Raw genomic sequence first — 12,238 nt, 5'->3', positions numbered from 1 at the left:
AATTTTGTTACCTGTCTTTGTTTCATTTATTATTCATTTTTATCTCTGCATATGCAGTACAATATTCCTTCTCTTATGGTGAAGATGGAATTTCCACCATTTAATGGAAGGGTAAAGGAATAAGGTCCATTTTGGTGCTATATTGGTTGGGGACGACAGTGATGACAGATAGCCAACCTCTGTTTGAGAATGGACATTTTTAAAATGGTTACGGATAAGGACAATTTCAACATGTACAGCCCCCTCCTGGTTAGGACAGTGTATTTAGGACGAACGGGAGAAGTTGCACGCTATCCTGACGAAGCTACGTGTGACGTAGCAAAAACGCACTGACGTCACTATATGGTATCAGGCACCCCGCATAGACATGCCCCTACGAATACTCCGCAAGCGGGAACCCGGAAAGATTTTGCTACACGGCACATCTCCCATAGTGGAGCTCTCGCAATCCCGCGGTACGTGGCCCAACTGGCCAGAATAGCGATCCTTAAGTATGGCAAGCAGACACAATTAGCGCAGCACCATTGATTACCTTGCATCAAGGTCTTTACCTGATCCATTAAGGGTAGAAGCTAGAGCGGGGATGAACCTCTAGATCCGGAACGTTCAATACAACAGTAAGTCCAATAGCGTGGACTACAGGCAATCAACTGGATGGGGTAAGACAGCTGGCTTCTTTATACCTGTGACTTTGATGCCTATGTAATCACCTGGAGTGGATTATGCCACCAACTTCTACTTGGAGAAATCTTTTGAGTGACTGACGATCTCCATTTTTGGACATTCCGATTAATCAAAAAGCCCGCTACCAGAGTATCTCCTTCACGGTAGAATCAGTGTTAGATGACTGGTCAATATTGTGGTTTGAGCCCCGGGGCCTATGTATGCAGCGAGGCTGGTGTTTTGTTGAGGGGCCTTGTTGCCCACTTTTTACACAAGCTGGGTTCGGCACAGCACTTGCAGCATACATAGTTATATTGCAGTGTCTGGACGCATATTTCAGGGGGGCCCTTCTCTTCCGGATTTAACCTTTGTTTTTTGCGATGGATGGACTATTGTTTTTTTCAACCTTACAAACTATGTAACTATTTAAAAAACTATGAACTGATCTTTAGTTCTTTCCATAGATTTTCTATTGGATTCAAGTCAGGTGAAAATTGCACCCTTACAAAATATATTTACCTAGAAAAATTGTGACGTGTTCAATACTTATTTTGCCTGCTGTATGAATGAACACAGTGATCAGTACTGATTACGAACAGTTTATTCAGAAAGAGAAGGGGCTAGTAAATTATATTTACCAGCCCCTTCCCCTGATCTGCAGACTGAAAAATCCCCATTTGTCCTCAGCACCTGTCAGCAGGAGGGACAAACTGGGGGGGCCGGCAGTGTTGGGATTGTGGCAGGGGACGGGCAGCATGAAGACTCGCTTGGTGGACCAGAGGGGGAAATCGGTGCATTGGGCAATTAGAAGAGCCGATTATCTGTCTCTCTCCCTGCAGCCGCTAAAAGCTGGTGGCAGGGAGAGGTGGAACTGCTTTCAGCGGCTGCAGGGAGACACACACAGATGATCGCATCTTCCAATTGAGAGTCTTCATGCTTCATGGAAAACTGCAGACATGCTCTACACCAGACATCACACAATTGTTTCCTATGTGTCTTGCAAAGACCTGTGGTTTTCTGGTGCAGAAAACTGCAGGTCTCTGCAGATGGTGTGAACAAGCCCTAAAAACGCGCATGTAAACTGATGGAAACCAATGTGAAACGGATGTAAACTCATGCCTGTACAAGTGAAATCTGGGCGGTTGTCCCATCAGTTTTCATGCACATATGGTGTGAATGAGCCCTTAATGAACAACCACCTCTTACCTGTACCATTTTCTTGAAAGTTTAGGGCGCCCTCTTACTGTCTTGTGCCAAACAATAGGGAAGTTCGTGCAGCTGGCAAAGTTTTGGGTAACAGCAATAGTGGTGTCCAGGTTAAGTACAACATGCCACCAACCACCTGAAGAAAACCATATTAGAACAAACAAAAGGTATAAGCAAAAATGTAATATAAAACCTCACCATAAAATCTAGTGTGTTTTTAAAGTTACAAAAAAACAAACAAAACACACACACACACACACACACACACACACACACACACACACACACACACACACACACACACAGCAACTCACATTGTATAGGTGGGGGGTGCTGAAGCATGCTGTAGAGCAGGTGCATTGTGTATGCGTATTGCAGTGCTGTAGCACAGATGTATTGGGTACCATAAAATAAATTACTGGAAAGGCAAATACACACAGCATTGATCTGCAGTACCTCATGTTCCCACAGCATACTAAGTTTGAATGAGCCCTAAGGGGCTTATTTACTTCTACACTTTGTTAATTGAAGTTTAACATTTAGGTGGGCACATCTACACTTCTGCCTGTTTGCAGAAGAAAGACATTTAAACCTCAATGTAGGCACTGTGGCAAACTCCCAAATAGTGCACCCAGGGGAATGTACTAGTAATATGCAATAGTTACACTATTCTGACCCACAGTGTCCACATTTCTTCCACACCTGGGCACTTTTTGTGGGTAGAAGCAATTACCTGGCACAAATACAGTCTCTCCAGACTTCTGCAAGATCTCTAGGGGTTTGAATTCAGCAGGCCAGGTAGGAAGCAATGTGCGTGGGTATATGACATTAAACCAAGTGATGGCTTCATCTTGCTGGTTTCCACCTTCTTCCCGTGTCACTTTGATTAGTTCACGTGGGGTATTGGTGGGAAAGAGGCACCAACGCTTGTGGCCATGGACCAGGGCATTCCAGGCACTAGTTCCTAGAGGATCAATGTGTATTCCTGTTCCAGAGCGAGGAGGACCCATCACAAACCACCTAACATAAGAAAGTCAGACATTTAAAAACAAACATCAAACCCATTTCACATTGCAGGGATATTTTTTGCCACGTATAGGCTATATATAGCTGCTCTATATGATGTACTAGTTTAATTACATGTGGCTAGGTTCCTCTTTTCCTTCACGATTAGTCCTGCTTGGTTGGCCATTTATAGTTTGATATAACCTATTGACTGAAATTCCAGTGTTCCCAAGTATATGTGCACACCTTTCCTAAACTGATGTCCAAAGAATAGCCAAAACATGTTGGGTTTATCTCAGAGGATTAGTGCAGACAAGCCAAGCACTATAAGAAATAGTATTAATATGCAATTTAGGGATTTATGGGTAGTGTCACAGATAGATTGCATTATTTATGTATATGTGCATTGTACCAACCGCCATTTGATTTGGATAGTATTCTTTAACCGCTTCCAGGCCGCCCAGCATACTTTTACTGCGCCAGGGCGGTCCATTAGCAGGAAATCACGTGCTGGTACGTTGCGGCTTCTTCTGGGTCTGGGGTGCGCATGCGCTGCCAGAGACCCGCTTCCGCTGTGATTGGACACAGTGGGAGCCAATAAGCGGGTCCGACAGACCCAATGTTTGCTGGCACCCAGTGATCTCTCCTGAGACAGGTAGAATGGCGGTCTGTCTATGTAAACAAAACAGACCTCTGTTCTGTCAGAGGGAACATGGATCTCTGTCTTCCCCAAGTCAAAGCACCCCCCCCCCCACACAGTTAGAAAGCACTGCCAGGAACACACATAACCCTGCCTGATTGCACCCGATGTTAACCCCTTCCCTACCAGTGTCATTCGCACAATGACAGTGCATATTTTTTTTTTAGCACTGATCACTGTATTAGTGTCACTGGTTCCCAAAAAAGTGTCAGTGTCTGATATGTCCACTGAAATGTCGCAGTCCCGTTATAAGTCACTGATCGCCGCCATTACTAGTAAAAACAAAAAAAACACACCAGATAAAAATGCCATAAAAATATCCTATAGTTTGTAGACATGATAACTTTTGCACAAACACATAAATATACTGTTAATGGGATTTTTTTTTGTACCAAAAACATAGCAGAATACTGGCCTAAACTGATGAAGAAATGTGTTTTTTTTACATTTTTTTTATTGGATATGTTTTATAGCTGAAAGTAAAAAAAAAAATTTTTTTTTCTCAAAATGGTCAGTCTTTTTTTTTCGGTTTCTAGCGCAAAAAAAATAAAGAACCGGAGAGGTGATCAAATACCACCAAAAGAAAGGTCTATTAGTGGGGGGGGGGGGGGGGGACATACATTTTGTTTAGGTACAGCGTTGCATGAACATGCAGTTTACCAGTTAGTTAACCACTTAAGCCCCGGAGGATTTGGCTGCTAAAGGTCCAGACCCCTTTTTTCAACTTGGCACTTCGTGACTTTAACTGATAATTGCGCGGTCATGCAATGCAGTACCTAAACGAAATTTACGTCCTTTTTTTCCCACAAACAGAGCTTTCTTTTGGTGGTATTTGATCACCTCTGCGCTTTTTATTTTTTGCGATATTAATAAAAAAAGAGCGAAAATTTTGCAAAAAAATGACATTTTCAACTTTGTCTTTTAAAAAATATCCAATATACTCAATTTATGTCATTTTTTTTGGCCAAAATATATTTAGCTACATGTCTTTGACAAAAAAAAAATCAATGAGCGTATTTTTATTGGTTTGCGCAAAAGTTATAGCGTCTACAAACTATGGTGTAAATACTGAAATTTACGAAGCTTTAATTTCTGACTGCCTATCTCATTTCATGAAGTGCTAAAATGGCGGGGCAGTACAAAACCCCCCCAAACTACCACTTTTTGGAAAGTAGACATCCTAAGGAATGTTCTGAGGGGCATGTTGAGCTCATTGAATATTTTATTTTTTTGTCACAGGTGTTTGAAAAATGACAAAAATAATTTTTTTTTTTTTTTTTACACAAAGTTGTCATTGAAATGATATATTGCTCACACATGCCATGGGTATATGTGTAATTACACCCCAAAATATATTCTGCTGCTTCTCCTGAGTACAGGGATACCACATATGTGAGACTTTTTGGGAGCGTAGCTGTGTACGGGAGCCGGAAAACAAATCACCACCATCAGAATTTCAAAGGGCGTACATTTTTCATTGCATTTTCTCACTACCTATAACGGTTTTGGAGGCCCTGAAATGTCAAGATACCACAAAACCCCCCCAAATGACCCCATTTTGGAAAGTAGACACCCCAAGCTGTTTGCTGAGAGGCATGGTGAGTCCATGGAATATTTTATATTTTGCCACAAGTTTCGGGAAAATTACAATTTTTTTTTTTAATTTTTTTTTTTTACACAACGTTGTCACTAAAAGATAAATTTCTCACACATGCCATGGGTATATGTGGAATGACACCCCAAAATACATTCTGCCACTTCTCCTGAGTATGGGGATGCCCCATGTGTGAGACTTTTTGGGAGCCTAGCTGTGTACAGGACCGCGAAAACCAATCAACACTCTCAGGTTTTCTAATGGCGTAAATTGTTCATGTCACCTCTGCACTACCTGTCGCAGTTTCGGAGGCCCTAAAATTCCAAAATAGCACAAAACCCCCCCAAATGACCCCATTTTGCAAAGTAGACACCCCAAGCTATTTGCTGAGAGGCATGGTGAGTCCATGGAATATTTTATATTTTGCCACAAGTTCCGGGAAATATATATATATATATATATTTTTTTTTTTTTTACACAAAGTTGTCAGTAAATGATATATTGCTCACACATGCCATGGGTATATGTGAAATGACACCCCAAAATACATTCTGCTGCTTCTCCTGAGTACAAGGATACCCCATGTGTAAGACTTTTTTGCAGTCTAGCCGCGTACAGGACCCGGAAAACCAATCTGCACCTTCTGGCTTTCTAAGGGCGTAAATTGTTGATCTCACTCCTTACTACCTATCACACTTTTGAAGTCCATAAAAGGCCAAGATGGCACAAAACCCCCCCAAATGACCCCATTTTGCAAAGTAGACACTCCAATCTATTTGCTGAGAGGCATGGTGAGTATTTTGCAGCTCTCATTTTTTTTGGAAAATGAAGAAAAAACAGGAAAATGCATTTTTTTTCCTCTTTTTTCAATTTCCAAAACTTTGTGACAAAAAGTGAGATCTGCAAAACACTCAACATGCCTCTCTGCAAATAGCTCAGGGTGTCTACTTTCCAAAATGGGGTCATTTGGGGGGGTTTTGTGCTATCTTGGAATTTTAGGGCCTCCGAAACTGTGATAGGTAGTCAGGAGTGAAATCAACAATTTACGCCCTTGGAAAGCCTGAAAGTGGAGGTTGGTTTTCGGGGTCCTGTACTCGGCTAGACTGCAAAAAAGTCTCACACATGGGGTATCCCTGTACTCAGGAGAAGCAGCAGAATGTATATTGGGGTGTCATTTCACATATACCCGTGGCATGTGTGAGCAATATATCATTTACTGACAGCTTTGTGTAAAAAAAAAAAAAAAATATATATATATATATATATTTCCCGGAACTTGTGGTAAAATATAAAATATTCCATGGACTCACCATGCCTCTCAGCAAACAGCTTGGGGTGTCTACTTTCCAAAATGGGGTCATTTGGGGGGGTTTTGTGCTATCTTAGAATTTTAGGGCCTCCGAAACTGTGATAGGTAGTCAGGAGTGAAATCAACAATTTACGCCCTTGGAAAGCCTGAAAGTGGAGGTTGGATTTCGGGGTCCTGTACTCGGCTAGACTGCAAAAAAGTCTCACACATGGGGTATCCCTGTACTCAGGAGAAGCAGCAGAATGTATTTTGGGGTGTCATTTCACATATACCCGTGGCATGTGTGAGCAATATATCATTTACTGACAGCTTTGTGTAAAAAAAAAAAAAAATATATATATATATATATATATATATATTTCCCGGAACTTGTGGTAAAATATAAAATATTCCATGGACTCACCATGCCTCTCAGCAAACAGCTTGGGGTGTCTACTTTCCAAAATGGGGTCATTTGGGGGGGTTTTGTGCTATCTTAGAATTTTAGGGCCTCCGAAACTGTGATAGGTAGTCAGGAGTGAAATCAACAATTTACGCCCTTGGAAAGCCTGAAAGTGGAGGTTGGATTTCGGGGTCCTGTACTCGGCTAGACTGCAAAAAAGTCTCACACATGGGGTATCCCTGTACTCAGGAGAAGCAGCAGAATGTATATTGGGGTGTCATTTCACATATACCCATGGCATGTGTGAGCAATATATCATTTACTGACAGCTTTTTGTAAAAAAAAAAAAAAATATATATATATATATATATATATATATATATATATATATATATATATTTCCCGGAACTTGTGGCAAAATATAAAATATTCCATGGACTCACCATGCCTCTCAGCAAACAGCTTGGGGTGTCTACTTTCCAAAATGGGGTCATTTGGGGGGGTTTTGTGCTATCTTAGAATTTTAGGGCCTCCGAAACTGTGATAGGTAGTCAGGAGTGAAATCAGCAATTTACGCCTTTGGAAAGCCTGAAAGTGGGGACTGGTTTTCGGGGACCTGTACTCGGCTAGACTGCAAAAAAGTTTCACACATGGGGTATCCCTGTACTCAGGATAAGCAGCAGAATGTATTTTGGGGTGTCATTTCACATATACACATGGCATGTGTGAGCAATATATCATTTAGTGACAACTTTCTGTAAAAAAACAACAAAAAAAAAAGAAATAATAATTTTCCCGACACTTGTAGCAAAATATAAAATATTCCATGGACTCACCATGCCTCTCAGCAAATAGCTTTGGGTGTCTACTTTTCAAAAAGGGGTCATTTGGGGGGTGTTTGAACAGTCCCGGCATTTTACGCTCAATCTTAGCCACACATCACCCACTCTTCTAACCACTTGAAAACCAAGCCTTTTCTGTGCCTTTTTGTTTACATGAAAAAATATTTTTTTTTTACTAGAAAATTACTTTGAACCCCCAAACATTATATATTTCTTTAAAGCAGAGGCCCTATAGAATAAAATGGTGGATGTTGCAATTTTTTTTGTCACACGGTATTTGCGCACAGATTTTCCAAACGCAATTTTTGCGAAAAAAATACATTTTTTTTAAATTTATTGCACAAATACACTATATAATTCCAATTTGTTTGGTAAAATTTAAAAGATGATCTTATGCCGAGTTCATAGACACCTGACATGACATGCTTTAAAAATTGCGCACACCTGCGCAGCGGCAAAAACGTACGTACATTTTTAAAAACCTTTAAAAGTCTCTACAGGTTACCACTTTAGACTTACAGAGGAGGTCTACTGCAAGAATTACTGCACTCGATCTGGCGATCGCGGCGATACCTCACATGCATGCTGAAATTGCGGTTTACATATGACACTAGACCAACGCGTGCGTGTGCCATTGCGCGCAAGCACGGGGGAAAGGGGGCGGAGCTCGATTTTTTTTTTTTTTTTTGCTCTTTTATGTTATTTTGACACCTTTCCTTTAATTTTTTTTTTTTTTAAATCATTTTTATTGCTATCACAGTGAATTTAGATATCCCCTATGATAGCAATCGGTAGTGACAGGTACTCTTTTTTTTAAAAATTGGGGTCTTTTATACTCTAGATCTCTCCTCTGACCTTAATGCTTCTGACCACGCCAAAATTGGTGTGATAAAATACTTTCCCAATTTCCCAATGGCCCTGTTTATTTCTGGCGAAAAAGAAGTCATGAAATGCTCGTAGCCTCCGGCATCTTAGGCCATAGAGATGATTGGAGCCATTCTAATCTTCAATTAGCTCTATGGTTAGATAACTGAACCACCGGCTGCACTCTCGGGTTAACCGGTGGGACAGGAGAGCCCGAGAAAAACCACGGAAGGCTGCGGAAGGCGGCGGTGGGGGGGGGGGAGGCCCCTCCCACTGCATGTAAAAGCAGTCTAGCGGCCAATTACCTGCTAGGATTGCTTTTACATGTAAGCCGACCGCTGGCTGTAAAAAACGATACCAAGATGATGCCTAAATCTGCAGGCATCATCCTGGTATAACCACTCAAAGTCCAGCAACGTACCAGTACATTGCTAGTCCTTGTTTGGCATATAGGTTTTTTTTTTTTTCATGCAGCCTGTGGGCTGAACGGAAAAAAAGAGAACCTATCAGAAATCAGCACAAGAATAATGCGTAGTATTACTCATCATTAACCGCCCAAACAACCACCCACTGAATTTAATGATGGGTATACACGGCACTATCCACGTATACCAAAATAGGATTTTAACTGCAGTGCTGAAATCAGAAAATCACCACAGCTGCTATCAGCAAAGGTATCCATATATGCTGAGCGCAAACGCTGTTTGTGTCAGAATATATAAAATCAATGCGTGGTAGCCGACGAGGGACCTGCAAGAGAAACAGGTCACAAAAGAATGAAAAAACAAAGTACATTAAAAAAAGTACATTAGGAAGAGTAGGACATATAAAATGACTGACAACAACAAAAGTTTTTGGATTCTCATCATTAACCGCCCAAACAACCACCCACTGAATTTAATGATGGGTATACACGGCGCTATCCACGTATACCAAAATAGGATTTTAACTGCAGTGCTGAAATCAGAAAATCACCACAGCTGCTATCAGCAAAGGTATCCATATATGCTGAGCGCAAACACTGTTTGTGTCAGAATATATAAAATCAATGCGTGGTAGCCGACAAGTACCTGCAAGAGAAACAGGTCACAAAAGAATGAAAAAACAAAGTACATTAAAAAAAAGTACATTAGGAAGAGTAGGACATATAAAATGACTGACAACAACAAAAGTTTTTGGATTCTCATCATTAACCGACCAAACAGCCACCCACTGAATTTAATGATGGGTATACACGGCGCTATCCACGTATACCAAAATAGGATTTTAACTGCAGTGCTGAAATCAGAAAATCACCACAGCTGCTATCAGCAAAGGTATCCATATATGCTGAGCGCAAACACTGTTTGTGTCAGAATATATAAAATCAATGCGTGGTAGCCGACGAGTACCTGCAGGAGAAACAGGTCACAAAAGAATGAAAAAACAAACAAAGGACATTTAAATGTACAGTAAGAAGAGTAGAAGGACATATAAATTGACTGACACAACAACTGTTTTTGGATCCATTTATTTTTCTTTCTAACTGTTTCTTCATGTCTTGATTTGGGAGGGACTGCGATCTTCTGCGATCTTCTCTTCCAGCTTGGGTCTCTCAAAATGTCGATGGACATCCAACATCCTTCGAGACCCTGTGTTTGTGTGCCCTACACTGTGTCGTGCTGTACCCTACACTAAAACTCCACTAGTGTATGGTAGCGCTCAAAACATTCCCCGATGCAGAGACCAGGTTGGTCAGGACATTTGGGACAATAATAACGGGTGTCACGCCTAAATCCGCGCCTGCTACAGACACGACATCTTCTTTGGGGCCATCTTTGGGTAGGGGTACTCGGGAGGGCATAAGGAAAATGCCTCTCATGCAGCCGGCTCACTGCATCTGGAAGGGGAAGTTGGGCAGGCATGCCTCCTGGGTACAGGTAGGCAAGGATGATCTCTTCCTGGAATTCCCGGAAAGATCCAGTTCGTCCTGACGCCTTGTATAGGACAAAGGCGTTCAGCATCGCCAATTGGAATAAATAAACAGACACTTTTTTGTACCAGCGTCTGGCTTTACGGGCAACTAAATACGGCGCCAAAATCTGGTCGTTAAGGTCCACCCCTCCCATGTTAAGGTTATATTCGTGGACACAGAGGGGTTTCTCCACAACGCCAGTTGCCGTAGTGATTTGGATTGTCGTGTCTGCGTGAAGGGAGGACAGAACATAAACATCCCGTGTATCCTTCCACTTCACCGCAAGCAATTTGTCCGTTTTCAAGCAGGCTCTCGCCCCCCGACTAAGACGGGAATCTACAAGCCGTTGGGGGAAGCCCCGGCGATTATGTCGCACGGTGCCACATGCGCCAATTTGTAATTCGAGCAGGTGACTAAATAGTGGCACGCTTGTATAAAAGTTGTCCACGTACAAATGGTACCCCTTTCCGGATAAGGGTGACACCAAGTCCCAAACGATCTTACCGCTGCTCCCTATGTAGTCTGGGCAGTTGGGGGGCTCCACACAGCTATCTTTTCCCTCATAGACCCGGAAACTAACTGTATAGCCTGTGGCCCTGTCACACAATTTATACAGTTTGACCCCGTATCTGGCACGCTTGCTGGGGAGGTACTGTTTCATAGCAAGGCGGCCAGTAAATTTAATCAGGGACTCGTCAACGCAGACAACTTGTTCGGGGGTAAACAAGGCTGCAAACCGCTGATTGAAGTGGTCTATGAGGGGCCGAATTTTGTGGAGCCGATCGTATGCAGGGTCTCCCCGAGGACGACAGATTTCATTGTCGCTGAAATGCATAAATCGCAGAATTTGCTCATATCTCGCCCTGGACATGGAGGCAGAGTACATGCGCATATGGTGAAGTGGGCTAGTGGACCAATATAGCCGCAATTCACTCTGTTTAGTTATGCCCATGTGGAGGGAAAGGCCCAGAAAGATCTTAAATTCGGAAACCGTTAAAGGTTTCCAGCCGAATTGTCTGGCAAGGGGCGAATTTGGGTTGGCGGCGATAAATTGTTGAGCATATAAATTTGATTGATCCACAATAGATCTGAAAAGATCTTCCGTGAAGAACAGCTCATAAAAGTTCAGGGGCGTAAAACCAGCTGTCTCCACGTGGATTCCAGGTTGGGCGGTGAATGGGGGAAGTACTGGCGCTGTAGTATCAGTGGGTTGCCAATTAGGAAATGCCAGCGCATCAGGGAGGGCACTATGGGCTCTACGGGCCTGTCTTCGAATACGCGGTGGCTGCGGGCCACTACTTGTGCTAGCCACCGCACCAGCTTCAACTGCACTTAGGGGACTCGCCACGTCACCAGGTCTTACTGCAGTGCTGGTTGTACTAGGTCCAGGGTGTACTAGGCCGCTGGCGCTTGCCAGGTCGCCAGAAGGATGAGCGGCACTAGTACCCACACTCTGCTCCATACGAGCACCCTGCGATTCCTGCATCTCAACAACACCAGAATGGGGTCGGGTACGCCTGGGTCTAACAGGGACCCATCTGTCGTCGGAGCTATCTGTCAGGGAGCCGCTGCTGTCATTTGGTTCGTATACTGACCCTGATTCTGCCGGTGAGGCTTCCCCATCGCTCTCACCTGACATGGTCATCATACTGTAAATAGCTTCATCACTGTACGAACGTTTAGACATTTTGGTAACTAAATTTACCCGTACAGTGATGC

General features: G+C 42.7%; 1 protein-coding gene across 1 annotated transcript in view; it reads right to left on the bottom strand.

The window, feature by feature from the left end:
• The window catches only part of JMJD6 (jumonji domain containing 6, arginine demethylase and lysine hydroxylase), a 53,460-nt gene that overhangs the window by 24,153 nt on the left and 17,069 nt on the right, over positions 1-12,238 (bottom strand). Inside the window, exons 3-4 of the mRNA XM_082272539.1 lie at positions 2,603-2,889; positions 1,870-2,005 (exon numbers count right to left, since the gene is read on the bottom strand). Of these exons, the coding sequence (XP_082128665.1) occupies positions 1,870-2,005; positions 2,603-2,889 (423 nt within the window). The remainder of the gene's footprint in view (positions 1-1,869; positions 2,006-2,602; positions 2,890-12,238) is intronic.

Source organism: Pelophylax lessonae, assembly GCF_965119305.1.
Source record: "Pelophylax lessonae genome assembly, chromosome: 11".
Classification (NCBI taxonomy): Eukaryota; Metazoa; Chordata; class Amphibia; order Anura; family Ranidae; genus Pelophylax; species Pelophylax lessonae.
This window is presented reverse-complemented; position numbering and strand designations above follow the sequence as displayed.